Below are 18,946 nucleotides of genomic sequence, written 5' to 3' on the forward strand. Positions count from 1 at the left end.
TTCAAAAACTCCTAACTGGTGTGCTACGGCCTTCCTAAACCCTTGCAAACTATCAACTCCCAGCCAAGTGGAACAGGATCTATATGCTGGAGATTTATACCTTTCTAGATTTGCTAATTTTACAAGCCATAGTATGGAAGTGAGCTCTCTGATCTTATAATTGTATAAATCAGATGCTTCCAGGTCTTTTTTTGGGGGTGTGTGGTGGGCAGTGGGAGGAAATGCATTTAGGAGATAGATTTGCACTTGTGAATTCCTCGTATCTAACTGACAAAGGATCTAAAAACAACCCTGCTATTAAGATTGGAGGCACAAGATAATTTTGGGCAGTTAATACAGTTCAAATTACATCAACACTGATGAGTCTCTGCTCCTCTGGAAAGAAGGATTTTATTGGAGAATGTATAACCCAGCACAGGGCAACAATTGATAAGGAGACCTCCATCTTGCCAGCTGCTAAGAGCTGACAATTTTCAGTCCTCACCAAGTGGCCTGAGACTACCCACATGCTGTCCTGATGACCACCTATCAAGCCAGACTCTACATTAACTCTAAAAGAGAATAAAAAATGAACTCTGAGGGGCAGCGTGAGTCAGGCAAGGTGGCACCACTATTACACACTTGCCTGTACCATAATGGGGTGTTACCTATATGTGGGCAAAGACACAGCATATGACCAAGTACCAGGGAAACAAGCTAATGAGATTGGTGAGCATGCAATGGAAATGAATATAGATGACTCTGTGAAGTGTGTGTGGCAGGATTGTGAGAGAGTTTCATGTAAAGACAACCACTGAATTGGATCAATTGGCTGGACGAGTGACGGAGAGTTGCCGGGAGAGGGATTGAATATGCTGAGAGGGAGTGCCAAGACAGGGAAAGCAGGAGACACTTCTGCTGTGGCCATCACACTGGGGGAGGGTGGGCACTGGAGGCTGGCAACCTAGGAATAGTAGGAGTGATGGCTGACAGAACACCAAGCAGAGATGGAATGAGAGCATTTTATGGAGCATGACAAAATACAGATAAGAGAGGTGGAGGGCACAATGAAAGGCCTGTGTTGTGCAGTGGGCTGGTGATGGTGACAATGATGATGATGAGACATGCTCTCACCTGTGCCAACTGTTGCTCTGAGTTACAGTGAGCCTGGCATGGATTACAGAGATATTTTCCACCTCCTTTTGTTTCCTCCAATTTGGTAACACACTCAGGAATATCCAGGTTGGAGCTGCTGTCTGCACTGTTGGGGGCTTGGGGCCCACCATTGCTGCTCCTTATAGGTGCTGTCTCCATGCCTGTGACCCCTACAGTGAAGATGATTGATAATCAGAACAGAGGCAGTGATCAATCGGTCTTTTATTTTGCTAATCAACTGAGCCTGACCGATTATCATGCTTGATTATTCAATCATATCAGTAGATGGGAAAAAAGAAGAAAGAACATTCATGAATAATTACTGATATTTCAATAGAGGCTTCCTGAATCCAGCATAATCATATTACAAGGAATCAATTAAACTTTCACACAAAACACCAAATCTGATAAAAAAAAGTAATTTACACTGTTAGGGTCCTCATGACTCAAGCCCAGGAACCAAATTATAGAGAGCAATATTATCATGAGTTTACAAGCATTTAATAAGCTTTCCATGCACTGTGATGCCTGCACCTTTGTCAATAATTACTTGTGATGTTACTTTCTGCCAGTATTTTTATAGTACACACTTCAAAGAGAGGAATGAGCTTTGCCATGAACACAGCACCAAGGGATCTTTTTCTGCAGATACTGAACAAACACAAACATTGCTATTACATCCTGGTAACACTCTTAAGGAGCTGCCACCAGCCAAGACTAAGAGCTGTGAACAGTGTATGAGGAGAGCAACGCCTCCTGACACACAGGGTAAGTGACAACATGCAGCTAGGGCACCATGAACATCTTTTCTTGAATATTTAGTGTGCCTTCCCTTAACTCTTCCTGAATGGAGGGCAGACTAGTGATTGCGGAATATTTAAAGCTCTCTTCCATCATGTTTTATGTGGTATGTGTAACACTTTGCGGCACAGATGATTGATTAAGGATGGTCTTACCAAGTACAAGCACACTTTGCCGTTACATAAATAGAAGTAGCTGCCAATGGCCAGAGAACAGGGCAATCACCTGTCCCCTATGGCTCCAAAACAGTCCCTCACTCTTACATGCCATCTCTGGGGTGAGCACTGCAGCATGACTCACACCCAAGCATGCTGAGACACCCACTGCAAGGTTACCCTTCAGCCCGTCATGCTGCATACCTGGGCAAGCTCTCTTGGCCGGCGGCGCGCTGCTGCAGTCCCCGGAGCGCTTGGATGCTCTCTGCTTGTGCTTGTTTCCTGCGATGTGTGTTGCCAGGAGCTGTGGGGAGTTGACAGTCACGTCACACACGATGCAGCGGATCACGCCACTCACTTCATCGCGCTCAAAGCCTTTCTCCGTCTCTTCCAGTGTCTTCATGAGGTCGGCTGACTTGACCTGAGGAGTGATGAAGCTTGACACAACCACAAAAGGAAAACATAACATTTGATGTGAACTTTCTGGAATTTTTTTTCCATGCACATACAATCATACACAGACCAAGCAAGATATTCTAAGGATGATTAGAAGTAAGAAAATTACATAAGAGAGACCAACAGTCCCTGGCAACTGACTGTTTCCCTTGGCCTAGGGTTATAGAGAGCCTTAGAGTGCAGCTTGGCGTCAAAACACTTTTAAGTTAGCTGTAGGGCTACAAGACATGTCACTGCAGCATCTTATATTCAGGGTTATTTTTTCAGAATATATATATATATATATATATATATATATATATATATATATATATATATATATATATATATATATATATATATATATATATATATATATATATATATATATATATATATATATATATATATATATATATATATATATATATATATATATATATATATATATATATATATATATATATATATATATATATATATATATATAAAGACTGCACTACACAATGCAATGACTAGGTATTCACTTACTTTGCGTTGATGCTTTGACCCAACTAAATGGGAGTCCAAAACAGCTTGTGAGAAAAACTCTAAGTTGCAGACATCACATCGCACAGCAACCTGAAAAAATTACATTTGTTAGGCTGGGGAAATTGGGAGAGTCCAGATTTACTGAGAAAAATGACCCCTCAAGTATCCTAGTATATCCTTGTCCTGCAATCTCTGCATGAGGGAGCTGGAAAAGTGCCATCTGACAGCTTGGCACAAGGAATGCTAGCAAGCCACAAGCAAGCATTCCAGTCACATTTGTATGACATCAGCCACAAGTCACCTCTAACAATAACATAACCAAACCTTGTGCTTCTTGACAACTTTGATTCCTAAAGATTATTTTTATGGCAAAGGAGGAAGGTCACAGGCAATATATAATCATAAAAAGGCTACAACACACTGCTCCAATAAAAATCAAGAGAGGTTTGAACACCAGCATGATAAATCTTGATTGCAAGAGATGTCTTGACACTTCCCTCTTGACAAAGGTTAATCCAAAGGGAAAGCAGATGAAGGAAGACAATTACCAAGTTTATCAGTGACAGGGATGAAAGAATGAAGATACAAGTCAACTCTTGCATTAGGAGACGGGAACACAGTCTTTTATGACTAACTCTTACCTTTGGCTTCTTGGTGGGGAGGCGTCCAAGAACGTTGTCCATGACAGCTTTGTTGATGGGGTCGTCGAGGTCCATTGAAGTCATGATGGCTGAGTTGGGAGAGGGAATGCTGCCACTGCCTGGGGCCACACTTATTCTGCCAAACACACACAAATACTTTAGCTGATTTATCACACTAATGATGCAGAAAAATATGTATAGAATTTATGTGCAGTAAAGAGTAAAATGTGCCATTAATATCATGACAAATTACTTATGTATGCAATGCATCTTAGCAACAGAGTGGCATAAGGAGGACCCTGTATCAGCTGTTACATGACAGCCCATTATATCCCCTCACACTTACATCACTGGCCTGTTTCTCTAACAAATAAATGTTCTTTGCAACAGATAAACATAACTTCCCTCTCATCTCTCACCTACAGGTCACATGGTAGGGAGGGAATGGTACAGCAGGAAATTACGCCACACAGCAAATCTAAGGATGGCAAAAGTGCAGTTCAGCATTACAGTCTGATACTGCAGTCCAGGCAGGGCACGGAGCAAAAGTATGATTTGCTTTTTGTACCTCTTCATAACCCCATCCAATCAATGTATGCATCAAAGGAGTGCTCCTGACCCAGCAGGCAGCACAGTTGACCCCTGCTAATAAGGTGAGGCCACAAGTAGACCTAACCTACTCCAAAACCACTGTATATCTGCTGCCAGGTATTCCCTGTACTCACAACAGCCTCCAAAAGACCAGTAGTTGGATGTTAAGGCAGTTATGCATTCTGAGGAAAAAACACCTCGGTGCTGGTATCACAAGCTTCCGTCAGTGGAAGGAAAACAGTTTCTTGTGCTGCTGTTGGTGTGCCTGGGGCAGCATCAATGAGTCATGGTGTGGATTCAAAACCTGTTCACTACAAGGCTATGCGACTATTTTCCTGAGAATTGAGTTGTCAAGCATCAACAGAGTATTCCGTTCTCTGGTGGGGCATGATGGAGACAGTCTTTCTCCCCTGTGTCTTCCATACTATTGAAAAAGAGTGAATCACTCATGTATATCCATCTCCTCATGAAAGAAATTGTTGCTCAACATCTAGTGAATTTAGTTTTGAAGGTAGTCTCAGACTAATGAAGTTTGATTTTTCTAATGTTGCACAATAAGTATTCAGCTATGATAATGACTGCATTAAAAAATGTAAAAGCTAAGAATACTTTGGTACTTGTCAACTTGGTCCTTGTGACAATTCCCATTGGTGGTGCCGAGACACAGTGTGGTCATGCAAGGCTGAGTGTTGGCCTGTGGGGGAACAGATAGACAAAGGACCAAACACATGAGCAGCTGGAGGATGCTTTGTACCATACATACACATGCAAAAAGCTTTTCCTTCAACTACTTTTTTAAGGTCAAGTTTCACGGGCAGACTTTTACAAGGACACCTCTTTTCTGGAGGGTTAAATTTATTCCTCAATCCAACATGTCATGGCCTCAGGGTGATCACCATATGGGTGAAATTTACTTTTCCAAAGGACTAAATCCACTCCTCAGGTGAACAAATCATAGCCTTGGGGGTAGGGGTTGCCATAGCACAAGTGTACATCATCAGTATTCTAAAGAAAAACACAAGCAGAGGCCTTGAAGAGAACAGTTGGAGCTAACAGTACGGTGAGCGAATAAAAGCAAAAAACATGAGGCTTAATGAGGCTTATAATAAAACACCCTGGAGCAAAAGCAAATCTCTGTGGTGTTTTGGCTGTACAGCATTAGTCCTTCTAGCACTGCTATAGAGTTGCTAAAGAAAATGAACAGTGCAACAGCAGCCTTCCACAAGCACCCGAGTTACTGCCAGTCAACTTGCCCACTCATCCCTGTCCCCTTCCTGGAGTCACTGGAGGCTATTTCTTTTGCTTTGATAGAAAAGATGACCTAAACTATGAGAGTAATCACAAGTAAGGAAGGAGTTGAAGTCAAGGCTACTCTGCATGTGGGGATGGGGGGTAGGGGCGGGGGGGCAGGGGACAAGTTGGCTGGCGACGGCTTTCATCTTGTTGAGCAGTGACATACGTGGGCGGCTGAGGAGGTGATGGGGTCGGGAATGGCACGTAGGGGACAGAGGTGGGCATGTAGCTCATAGTGAAGTCCAGCACCTGCAGACCCACACCCAGCACATCACTGACCACCAGCTGAAACACCCAGCCATTAGTTGGCACCACAGTCTCTGCTGCCCACACTACCAAGGCATTTGTTTGCTTGACAAAACAGGAAGCAGGAGAGGAAAGGCCTGCTACACATTGCTCCTTACATACACTGAATAAAGACATTGCTGAAAGAATTACTCATTTTGGTTAGAGGTGCCTTGATACTCTGAAGGGAGTAGGTAGGGAGACACCTACCAAAACTGGCGTAAGCCACTCCCAGTGAGATATATATGGGAAGTGAGGAGGGTGCTGAAGCCCTCCAAAGACCTTCCCTGTGTCCTCACTTTCCATTTCCCTATTGTCTCATCAACACCAGAGTAGTTCAGCATGCTCTCTAAAGACAGATCCTCTCTCTTTCCACACCACACTACATTCACACAACATACGCACCATTTCCCCAAATTTTACAAATTCAAAATGGCGTACTTTAACATAGCCTTGGAGTCCTCGCCTGGAGGACCACAAATTTCCCCAGGGAGGACTCCCCTTCTGGCTCCCAACTTGAGAGGTGTCTTGATAACTCCTCAGACCTCTTTCTTATCAATTTCTGCAACATTCGCTGTCTTTTTTTCGTTCCAATTTCCATTCTGTGGAGCACCATCTCCCCTCCTCTAAACCTCACCAAAACACAGGTCTCGGCAGCGACTGACAGCAATCTCGACTCTGTTCCCTCCTACTATCTTGATCCTAAATTTCAATCCAAAGCTGGACTCTCGTGCCCACAACCTTGACTCTTCTGAATTTTCTACCATCTGGCTAAGACTTCATTGTCATTCTATTACTAAATACATCTGTGCTGTTTATCTCTCACCTAACTCTACTAACTATGTAAAATTCTTTGACTACTTGAACTCTCAAGTGGAGCACATCTTGACCCACCCTCCCTTCACTGAAATCTCCATCCTAGGAGATTTCAATGTTCACCACCAGCTTTGGCTTTCATCCTCTTTCACTGACCAGCCTGGTGAACAAGCCTACAACTTTGCTCTCCTCAACAATCTAAAGCAGTTGGTTCAGCACCCTACACGTATTCCCGACCGTCTTGGAGACAGGCCCAACATACTAGACCTCTTCCTTACCTCTAACCCTTCTGCTTACTCTGTCAAACTGTTCTCTCTGTTGGGCTCCTCTGGTCACAACCTTATTTCTGTATCCTGTCTTATCGCTCCTGTACATCCTCTGGACCCACTGAAGAGGCGATACTTCTGGCATTTTGCTTCAGCTCGGTAGGATGACCTGTGGATGTACTTTTCCGATTTCCCGTGGAATGATTACTGCTTCCAGGAGTGAGACCCCTCTGTGTGTGCCCAACACATCACAGAATCACAGTATGGCAAGGGTTAAGAGGCAATGGAAGAGGATTAGTCCTCTTCTAAACCTCTTAATCCTCTTCCATTTCCTCTTAATTCTCTTCTAAACCTCTTAAGAGAAAATGGAAGAGGATTAAGAGGTTTAAAAGAGGATTAATCAATCCTCTTCCATTTCTTTTTAACCCTTTCCATACTGTGACGCCGACGTCTGCGTCACCGTATTGAAAGGGTTAACCTCAGACCTTGCTATCATTTCCGATTGGGGTAAAAGGAACCTTGTGTCCTTCAATGTCTCAAAAACCCAATTTCTCCACCTATCAAATCGACACAATCTTCCAAACACCTATCCCCTATTCTTCAACAACACCCAGCTGTCACCTTCTTCAACACTAAACATCCTCGGTTTATCCTTAGTTCAATATCTTAACTGGAAACTTCACATCTCTTCTCTCACTAAATCAGTTTCCTCGAGGTTGGGCGTTCTGTATCGTCTCCGCCAGTTCTTCTCCCCCGCACAGTTGCTATTCATATACAGGGGCCTTGTCCGCCCTCGTATGGAGTATGCATCTCACGTGTGGGGGGGCTCCACTCACACAGCTCTCTTGGACAGAGTGGAGTCTAAGGCTCTTCGTCTCATCAGCTCTCCTCCTCTTACTGACAGTCTTTTACCTCTTAAATTCCACTGCCATGTTGCCTCTCTTTCTATCTTCTATTGATATTTTCATGCTGACTGCTCTTCTGAACTTGCTAACTGCATGCCTCCCCCCCCTCCCGTGGCCTCGCCACACACAACTTTCTACTCAAGCTCATCTCTTTACTGTCCAAATCCCTTACGAACGAGTTAACCAGCATCTTCACTCTTTCATCCCTCACATAGGTAAACTCTGGAACAACCTTCCTTCATCTGTATTCCCTCCTGCCTACGACTTGAACTTTTTCAAGAGGAGGGTATCAGGACACCTCTCCTCCCGAAATCAACCTATCTTTCGGCCACTCCTCTGAACTCATTTTACAAGAGCAGTAAGTAGCAGGCTTTTTTTCATTACCGGTAATGTTTTCTTTTTTTTTGCCCATGAGCGGTTTCCTCTGCTAAAAAAAAAAAAAAAAAAAAAAAAAAAAAAAAAAAAAAACTCCCTAGGGCTGAATAAAGTTTAAAATTTGTCCAATTTGTCTCCACATGAGAAAAATGTTCATCTGAAGTAAATGTCTTTGAGGTGACTCCCACAGTCTGTTTCATCACACTCAAGGAGGCAGGCCCCAGCTAAAACACAATCACTGAACAATGCCCACAACACCCCAAGCACAAAAAGGATACCAAAGCAGCTTGATAATGCTTTCAGAGGACAGTAAAAAATGTAAAAAATCCATAAAAAATGACACCAAAAAGTCACTGAATCAAAGATGTTGCACTCTTTCCTTCTTTAGATTGTTGTACGGCAGATTAAAGGCAGTCCCAGGTTTTTTAAGGTTAATTATAGTGTTCAGATAATGTACAAGTTGCTGCAAGTGGCCATAGGAAAGGGAAACACGAGGGACGCTCTGAGCATCACTTTGCAGCGCTGGTAATGTATGAATGTGCGAGTGTTCCTGTTGGCCAAGCTGGAGTGCCTGGCTGCTCCAGGCTGTGGCCACTCTTCAAGATGGAGGGAGCTACAGCTCATCTAACAGGAACAGGATGCAGCCACTCACACACAATTAAGAAAGCAATGGGCGCACCTAACATCACGAAATGTGGGGTACAAACTTGGCGGAGGGACTGTTTTTGTGCCTCGAGTGCGGTAGTGGGCTAAAGAGTAACCTATCCAGATTTTTTTATTTATTTATAAACGATCCACGAGACATCCTGAAGTTAAATCAAAGCATGTGCTTATCTTTCTATTCATTCATACACACACTGGTAATATTTCCATGGTGTCTGACTCACTTAATTGAGTGAAATTCTATGGTGATAAACAGTCACAAGTTTGTGTCACTAGTAAAACTGAAAGTAGTAATGCAGGTTTTGTCTCCATGAAATATTCACAAATAGATGAATATGAAAGCTCATGAAGTCACAATAAGTGACACCACCCACTTTGCGCAGTAGAAATATGCTTTTATAAGGTAGATGATGCCCGCAAAATGGCGTGCGGTGCTGCCCCAGGCCACAGTTGTCGTATAAAATATGAACGTATTTTCATATTATTGTTCTGCTGTTTATTCAATGTTCTGTTCAAGAAAAAGAATACTCATAATTTTAGTTAGTTTTTGGTTATAAGGATTCTTTACAAAATACAATTGTAACATTACTGCCTATAAGTTAGGAAACGTACTGAATCCTGGATCGGCTATGGTGAGATTAGGTGCACCTACTAAAGAAGGCTACAGAATACACACGCACACACACACACACAACACTTAGGGATTGGACTTACAAGGAGAGACTCAATAGCATGGGGCTCACAACCCTGGGAGAAGAAGAGAAAGAGGAGACCTGATAGCAGTGTACAGGGTGGCGAGTGGGGTGGAGAATCTGGACAGAGAGGACCTGTGTGTGTGGAGCGAGAGAGAAACAAGAGGACATGGAAAGAAGTTGAGGGCGACCACATGTAGGCGAGATGTGAAAAAGTTTAGCTTCCCAAACAGAAGCATTGAGCTGTGGAATGGACTGGGGGAGGAGGTGGTTTGTGCAAGAAACATTCATGATTTTAAGGAAAAGTTGGATAAGAGCGGATATGGAGACGGGACAGGGCGAGCGTAGCTCTTTTCCCATATGTCACAACTAGGTAAACACACACACACACACACTAAGAATGTTTTGCTTTATGAGCAGTGACTTGGTGTACGAGCATTCTGTTTGTACAAGTCGAAGGTGTGAGTGTGGGCTTCCTTTATTCACCGCAAGATGAGAGTGCTCTGAGCGTAAAACAATGGGGATGGGGTCTCAGTCTACATGTGCTCGTGCACAATCTTTGTGTTTTCAGCATTACAGTGTACGTTCATTTAGGTTTAAGAGTTTTTTGGTTCGCGAGCAAAATTTCGGAATAAATTAAGCTCGTAAACCAAGGTATGACTGTAGGTATATCTTTATATATACATACGTACATATATATATATATATATATATATATATATATATATATATATATATATATATATATATATATATATATATATATATATATATATATACACACACACACACACACACACACACACACACACACACACACATGTACCGTATATGTATATTGACAAGAGAAAGGTTACAGTATTTGAGAGGGCAAGAGAGCAGCCTATCAAGTTTTCAAAGCCACATAATTTGAGCAAAGAGCATGACAGTGTAGATCTGGTTGGAAGAAAAGATGGAGGTAGCAAATGAATTAAAATAATTAGGGTTAGAGTTCTATGTAACCAGGAGAGCATGGAGGCATGAAAAAATCAACATATGAATAATATACAGGGCATGCATAGGATAGACAAAAAAGCTAAACTATTAACAAGGTTGACAAAACACTTGGAGTCACAAAACTGTACAAGGTAAATCTGCAGGTAATAAAAAGGACAGTTACAGATGCAAAAGCTGTTCCAGAAATAGAAATTTATATATATATATATATATATATATATATATATATATATATATATATATATATATATATATATATATATATATATATATATATATAAACATGCCTAGTCATGAATCCATGGGTCTGGGCTCAAATCCCAGCCAGGGCAGTTAGTGCACAGCCAACCAGCCATATATGTATGGGGCCATCATGAAGGGCTGTCAGGGAGGGCCGTTCTGGTCAGGTGCTGCCTTGACTATAATTGAGACCTCTCACTACACCAACAGTGGGCAAAGAGGATCTGCAACTCTCACAGCACCCACCACCCACGCAGCAGTAGCGCAACAAGTTGCATGTCCAGCGTTACACTCACTTCAGTGTGGCTGAGCAGGCCACCATCAAACACAAGCCTTGCCAAGCTGTGTTCTCTTGAGCCAGCCAAGCAGGGAAGTAACCAGCTGCCTCACTATTGTCAAAATCCCAGAAACAAGTAGTTTGTGACAAAGTGATGGACGTGATGAATAGCAGGCTAAAATCTATTAGAATGAAAGTGTCTATTTATGTCAGTCGCCAGAGTGAGCTGGGTGTAATTATGGAGTAATATCAAAACTGTTTCCCCGAGAATAAAAAATCTGCCCGCACCGCCATGAAGAACTAATTCAAATTGGTGGTCCAGTCCTGTGTTTGCTGGGGGGTCGGGTGTGATTGCTGCCACAAGTCATGTGACACAAGGCACGCGTTTGATTGGTCCTTCTATTTCATGATTCACTCAGTGGCCACCCAGGGCGCTGTGCCTTCGAGAGGGAGGAGGGAAAGCATTGATGGCCAAGGGTGGCAGTATTTATCTATATTTTTTATCCGTAAATTCAATTGTGCAATTTTGATCAAAGTAACAGGTTTCCGGACATGAGTAGACGCAGAACTACACACTAAGCCAAGACTTAGGTGAAAAATTTAAGTAATAACTGTGTGGTGGTCTATATAATATCCTGTATGATATTCACCATTAACTGACATACTGTCTGGCCATTACTGCGCCATCACGCTGAACCTACACAGGGTAAAGGTCCTGAAGTACGCCCGCCAGTGACAACAATCAACGGCGCAGTGCAAAGGGGTATCGCATCTTAATTAATCATAAGCAATTAAATCTAACCTGACCTGTGCCATGCTGCTGTAATATGATAAACGGAAATAAATCCTTCAAAATATTTCCTCTCAACCTTATTTTAAGAAAGTAATCTCATTAGCAACTGGGATCACTGTTCTTCCCCACAAGTGCGTGATAGCTTGGAATGGCTAGTAATGCCGTGGGAGGAATATTGGAGGCGCGTAGTGATTCTCCATGTTTACCAATAAAACTGTTGTCAGCATAGTGTAAAATCAACTCCATAATTCTAAACAAATGAGTCCAGGAGTATACACACAGCTTGTCTCCCTCCCTCACGGTGTGAAGATACTCCTCCTCCTCCCTGTGTTGGCACTAGGGCCACACGGTACACTTCACGGCGTCCCTTGCCCCTGCCAGCCCCGTCTGTGCCCCGGTCAGCCCCGTGGTGGCCTGGGTCCTGCAGCGGGCGAGTGGCGGCGGCGGCGGCGGCGGCCAGCCATCACCCCGGGCCACACTCACCACCGCCACCCGCGGCTAATTCCTGCTCCCCTTCACCCCCGGCGGCCCCGCGGTGCTCCCGGGGCGCCACACCCCCGGGAGCACGCCTCGGCGCCCCGGGTGACGCCACACACGGCAAATACTCACCGAGGAGGGGACGAGCCGAGCCGTGCGGGTCCGCCAGCGCCTGCCTGCCGCCTCACTGCCTGCCAGATGCACGACACTCGCCGCAATATACGATACTCAAAATACCTTTGCGACATTTATTTAGCCTTCACCTACGCAACCTGGGCAATAGTTACGCATTATTAGCAACCTTGAGTCAACTTGAATTCCGTAATGTGTGTGGCTGCGACGGCTTTCATTTCCTCCAGTGAACAGTAACGCGGATTTTGTACACGTTTCTTGTATTCCTGCCAGTCACTATATATATTGCCAGGTTGCTGCGTACTGCCTTGACATCAATAAACCATCAATCAGTTAATCAATCAATCACTTTTTTGCCAAACAATAATCAAGTTGTTTTAACCATAAGTTTATTGAATATCGTTATTTGTGTGGATGTGATATTTTTGGGGGGTCAGAAACTATTGAATATATATGTTAAGTGGGAAGATCTGTAGGCCTGACGCTATAGGCCTATCGATCGCTGCTTTCCCTTGTATTACTTCATAGTCTTTCTTTCTTCATCTCCACCGTTTTCATGTGGCTCACGTCTGTGCCTTTACCTCCTCTCAGTAATATTCTTTAAACATTTCGTAGGACAATCCTGTAATACTAATGGGTCTGCTCTTCTCTATACCTCTGACACATGTATCGCTTCTCTTCCTTGTATCCTATAATTATCTTTCTTCGTCTCTATGGCCGTATTTTAAAACATTTCATCGCCCAAGTTCACATATTTGACAAGGCTTTCGTATGAGTTAAGGGCATTTCCAGGAGTAGTTTTATGGCCCAGGTGGTAGTTTGACCCTTCCCCAGTAGCATGAGCCTAAAGAAACACTCATTAGAACCCGACAGACACGTTCTTTGACCTTTAGAAAGAGTTGATGTGAGAAGCGGGTGTCTTAAAATGCCGACCTAGCTTTCAACCAAGACCGTTTTCAATGTGGTTCACGGCTATACAGTGCTATCATCTATCAGTTCCAGTACAGTTTTTATAAAGGGACAAATTCTTCAACATTTCGTATAGACAAGGCTTCCCTATAGGAGTTTTGGACATCTTCCGAGGTAGCTTTGTGATCCTTCTGAGTTTGATCATTCTCTTGTACCATGAACCTACAAGCACACTCATTAGAAGGCGATTGATCTCCTTTTCGGCCTCTGGAAATAGCTGATGTGATGTGATAATAGGCCTATATAAAAATAAAAGGGTTAATGGCCACGAAGCAACACATTTCCTAATATATTTTCCGTATATCCCCAAATTCTCCTGCCAGTTCGCCTGTTGAAAAAAAGTCTCGTAAAGTTTTTGTGATCCAGTCATCTGCGGCCTTGGTAAACAGTGCGATATCTACGTTTTAAAAATATGCCCATCTGTCCTTTTGGGTACGGTAACTTTTCAGTATATCTACATCGCCACGGTAGCATAGTCTCCATTTTTTTTCTCATTCCTTCACTCCCTCGTCACAGGTTCAATCCCTCGCCTGCCAACTCCCTCCCAAATATTGATCCATTTAGCCGGTACGTGGTCCCCCCCCCCCCCCCCACACACACACCTCCTAACACCATTCCTTACCCAGTCGGACGCTTTCACCTCTGACATTATTTCTTTCTAAAGGCCGAAAAAGGAGATAAATCGGGTTTTTTTATGTTTTTTTTTTTTTCACGTTCAATGCACAGAGGAAAGGTCAAACTGCCACCGGGGTCATAAAAGCACCTCTGGCAATGCCCCAAACTTCTATGAAAACCTTGTCAAAATGTGAATGTGTAAGCGTATGAGAAAATGGTCCTGTCTTGGTCTCCTCTCATTCATTCTTATATCGTCCCATTAAGGGGATACTATTACACTGGGCAACTTTTCCGTGGATCTTCATTCAAACCACTGCTGCTGATGATGATGGTGAGTAATACCGTCGTCCTTCAGTGAAATCTACCGTAGCTTTGGAAGATCGTGGACACGTCAAAAAACCACGCCAGCGGAAATCGTGGTTTGACTGAAGATCCACGGAAAACTTGCCCAGTGTTCTCATATTTCCGTGGTTTTCTGACGTGTCCACGATCTTCCACAGCTACGGTAGATTTCCCTGAAGGACGATGGTATTACTCACCATCATTATCATCAGCAGCAGCAATAACAAGAAACAAATGAGAACCACGCTAGCGGAAATCGTGGTTTGACTGAAGATCCACGGAAAATTTGCCCAGTGTAATAGCCACACGCCCTCATTACAATCATACTTAAACTCATTATACTCTCATTAAACACATCCTAATTATACTTTTTCCACCCCATCTTCATTGTAGCTACTTTCATTACACATATCCTCTTTATACTTCATCCCATCCTCATCATACATATCCATTTTATACTTTCTCCATCCCATCCTCATTATACTCATCTCATTATACTATCTCCATCACATCCTCCTGATACACACACTCATTATATTCATCCCTCATTAGGCACGTCATCCTTAGGGTCGTATTTTAAGACCCTCGCCCAAGAACACTAATTTGACAAGGCTTTCGTAGGAGTTGTGGGCATTTCCAGGAGTAGTTTTATGACCCAGGTGGTAGTTTGACCCTTCCCCAGTAGCATGAGCCTAAAGAAACCCTCATTAGAACCCGACAGACACCTTCTTTGACCTTTGGAAAGAGTTGATGTGAGAAGCGGGGGTCTTAAAATGCCGACCTAGCTTTCAACCAAGACCGTTTTCAATGTGGTTCACGGCTATACAGTGCTATCATCTATCAGTTCCAGTACAGTTTTTATAAAGGGACAAATTCTTCAACATTTCGTATAGACAAGGCTTCCCTATAGGAGTTTTGGACATCTTCAGAGGTAGCTTTGTGATCCTTCTGAGTTTGATCATTCTCTTATACCATGAACCTACAAGCACACTCATTAGAAGGCGATTGATCTCCTTTCTGGCCTCTGGAAATAGCTGATGTGATGTGATAATACTAGGCCTATATAAAAATAAAAGGGTTAATGGCCACGAAGCAACACATTTCCTAATATATTTTCCGTATATCCCCAAATTCTCCTGCCAGTTCGCCTGTTGAAAAAAAAGTCTCATAAAGTTTTTGTGATCCAGTCTTCTGCGGCCTTGGTTAACAGTGCGATATCTACGTTTTAAAAATATGCCCATCTGTCCTTTTGGGTACGGTAACTTTTCAGTATATCTACATCGCCACGGTAGCATAGTCTCCATTTTTTTTCTCATTCCTTCACTCCCTCGTCACAGGTTCAATCCCTCGCCTGCCAACTCCCTCCCAAATATTGATCCATAATAATAATTTTTAATAATAATAATAATAATAATAATAAATAATAATAATAATAATAATAATAATAATAATAAAATTAATAATAATAATAATAATAATAATAATAATAATAATAATAATAATAATAATAATAATAATAATAATAATAATAATAACAATAATAATAATAATAATAATAATAATAATAATAATAATAATAATAATAATAATAATAATAATAATAATAATAATAATAATAATAATAATAATAATAATAATAATAATAATAATAATAATATTAATAATAATAATAATAATAATAATAATACTAATAATACTACTAATAATAATAATACTAAAAATACTACTAATAATAATAATACTACTAATACTACTACTAATACTAATAATGATAATAATAATAATAATAATAATAATAATAATAATAATAATAATAATAATAATAATAATAATAATAATAATAATAATAATAATAATAACAATAATAATAATAATAATAATAATAATAATAATAATAATAATAATAATAATAATAATAATAATAATAATAATAATAATAATAATAATAATAATAATAATAATAATAATAATAATAATAATAATAATAATAATAATAATAATAATAATAATAATAATAATAATAATAATAATAATAATAATAATAATAATAATAATAATAATAATAATAATAATAATAATAATAATAATAATAATAATAATAATAATAATAATAATAATAATAATAATAATAATAATAATAATAATAATAATAATAATAATAATAATAATAATAATAATAATAATAATAATAATAATAATAATAATAATAATAATAATAATAATAATAATAATAATAATAATAATAATAATAATAATAATAATAATAATAATAATAATAATAATAATAATAATAATAATAATAATAATAATAATAATAATAATAATAATAATAATAATAATAATAATAATAATAATAATAATAATAATAATAATAATAATAATAATAATAATAATAATAATAATAATAATAATTACAAAAAAACAATGATTATAATAATTATAACTGTAATCAAAAATCATTCTTATTCCTATAATCATTATCATCATCATTATTTTAATAATACAAATATTAATCCTAACAATAATAATGTAAGGGCATTTTCGACAAGTTTCGTGAAGGAGGAGGAAGGAAACACGGCCGTGGGAACGAGGCGGCCAGGCAGGGGAAGGGACACACCCGGCGGAAGACGGGCAGGGGGCGTGCATGACCTGACCCGACCTTGCCCCTGAGCCTCCCCGTCCCACGTGCCCTATATATCAGGGTTGCTATATACAGCGTAAGGACACCTGCCTGAGCCACCTCAGTTCCCCCAAAGAAGCGAAAGCGAAACTAGTCGGGAATAAAATTACCTCAAACACACCCGTTTCCTTCCGCCTCTTTCACACAATAATAATGTTAATTATTATTATTATTATCATTAGGATAACACCAGGCCTCAGCTGCGAACGGAGAAACAGTGATTCAGCTCCGGAGAGGCATGGCAGTGACCTCCTTGGTGCCCTGTATCCCCGGGGTGGTGGTGGTGGTGGCGGCGTGCCGGGGCCCGGGGCCAGCGTTGCGCCTCGTGCAGGGCAAGGCGAGGCACAGAGTTCATCGGTGTTCCCCAAACTTTTCTCTTTGCGCCCCAGTTTTTACCTCGATCATTACCTCCCCAACCCTTCTGAAAACTGGCTGTGCTCAGGAGCTGTGTGCCTTCTGCTCTCTGATACTGAGTTATCTTTTTGTGATGATGTGGCGACACGGATAAGAGTTAGATTAGGTTACGGGAGAATGCAAGGAAAGAGAGGAAATGCAGAACGGTGGTAAGAAGGGAAGAGAATATGAGAGTTTTGTGAATCCCGCTGTCTGTTAATTAAGGGTCCCTTAGTATGATATTCGTGAAGGCTTGGCCATGCACCCACTGAGTAGTAAGGTTTGGTCAAGAGGGAGAAAATAGTTAATAAAATAAGAGGTGAAGGGACGGGGTCGTGGGAAGAAGGACGTGAAGACAGTAATAGGAGCTGTGTGCCCCCCCCCCCCCCCCGTCTGGTATGTGCTGTGTCTGGTATTTGTGAAGACATGGCTGCCCAGGGAGCGGCTATCCCGGCCCAGTAGGGGAGCGCGATCCGCACTCTGAGGAGCCCTGCGGTAGTATGTACACACAGCATCAGTGCATTAGGCGATAGTGGCGCCCACCTGGCCGTTCCCTGGGGTAGGGCGGGGGCGGGGAGCGACAGACCTCAGGCAACTTGGCAACAGGAATGGTCTTGCCGAGAGCGCGGCCCAAGGCATTAAGATTATAATGACCTCATTCAGCATCCTTGTAAGTTTAAAGTGCAAAATTCCCCTGAGACTGTAAGGGTGCGAGGCCTCTGACGAATGAGTGGCCTTGCTGCCTCGCTTCGTCGCCCTTAGCCTGGCCGAACTGGGGAGCAATCTTGGGCAACTTGGCGATTAATGCACGGAACTGTGAAACTAACCTCGGGCAGTTTGCAGGTGTTGGAACCCCCCATCAGTGAGGCAAAGCTGTTCCTCTTGGAGGCGGGGCAGGTCGTGGTGAGGCTGAAGCGTTGGAAGGCAGGCTGGGAGGTGCTGAAAGACGGCGAGGCGGTCATGAACCAAGGAAGGCCGGAGGCAGAGTCTGCCATGTGGTGGAATGGCACCAGTTCCCCGGACTTGACTATGGCACCGGTGGTCCCGGTCTGCAAAGGAAAGACAGGGGCCCAGGTCTAACTGGGCATTACCTAGACCACAAGCGTTATGCCTTACGCGTTAATTTTAAGGGAACGGCTGGTGTGTTTCAGAACAGTTGTTTGATGCAGTGGTCTGTGTGCTGCAGACACGACGGCACTGTGAAGAGCGTGACAGGGTTAACACAGTTTGGGCCTTCGGTCACTGTTACATGGTAGTGAGGTGATGCGTCTTACCGCCATGCTTGGAACGTGCGTTGAGCGGCGGACAGGACTGGTGTCCGCAGGGGGGGGCGTCCCCTCACCGTGTGGAGGCGGTTGCCGCAGCTCTACGCGCTCCAGAGTCCGGGTCAGTGTGCCAGGGCCGTATCTAGAAATGGATTGGGGAGAGTTAGTTCAGCGCGTCGCTTAC

General features: G+C 42.0%; 1 protein-coding gene across 10 annotated transcripts in view; it reads right to left on the minus strand.

Moving 5' to 3' along the window:
- Positions 1 to 18,946, minus strand: part of LOC126987535 (zinc finger protein 385B-like) — a 104,226-nt gene that overhangs the window by 6,954 nt on the left and 78,326 nt on the right. For 4 of the 10 annotated variants that reach the window (XM_050844548.1, XM_050844549.1, XM_050844546.1 and 1 more), the window contains 7 exons: positions 18,772 to 18,904; positions 18,325 to 18,573; positions 5,748 to 5,866; positions 3,698 to 3,833; positions 3,057 to 3,146; positions 2,295 to 2,511; positions 1,114 to 1,304 (listed from right to left, as the gene is read on the minus strand). In XM_050844548.1, coding sequence (XP_050700505.1) covers positions 1,114 to 1,304; positions 2,295 to 2,511; positions 3,057 to 3,146; positions 3,698 to 3,833; positions 5,748 to 5,866; positions 18,325 to 18,573; positions 18,772 to 18,777 — 1,008 coding nt within the window. In that variant the 5' untranslated portion in view covers positions 18,778 to 18,904. Of the gene's footprint in view, positions 1 to 1,113; positions 1,305 to 2,294; positions 2,512 to 3,056; positions 3,147 to 3,697; positions 3,834 to 5,747; positions 5,867 to 6,979; positions 7,287 to 11,384; positions 12,058 to 12,095; positions 12,178 to 12,498; positions 13,296 to 18,324; positions 18,574 to 18,771; positions 18,905 to 18,946 lie in introns of those variants that run through there. The other 6 variants (XM_050844550.1, XM_050844552.1, XM_050844553.1 and 3 more) reach the window with 6 other exon arrangements.

Source organism: Eriocheir sinensis, chromosome 65 (assembly GCF_024679095.1).
Source record: "Eriocheir sinensis breed Jianghai 21 chromosome 65, ASM2467909v1, whole genome shotgun sequence".
Taxonomy (NCBI): Eukaryota; Metazoa; Arthropoda; class Malacostraca; order Decapoda; family Varunidae; genus Eriocheir; species Eriocheir sinensis.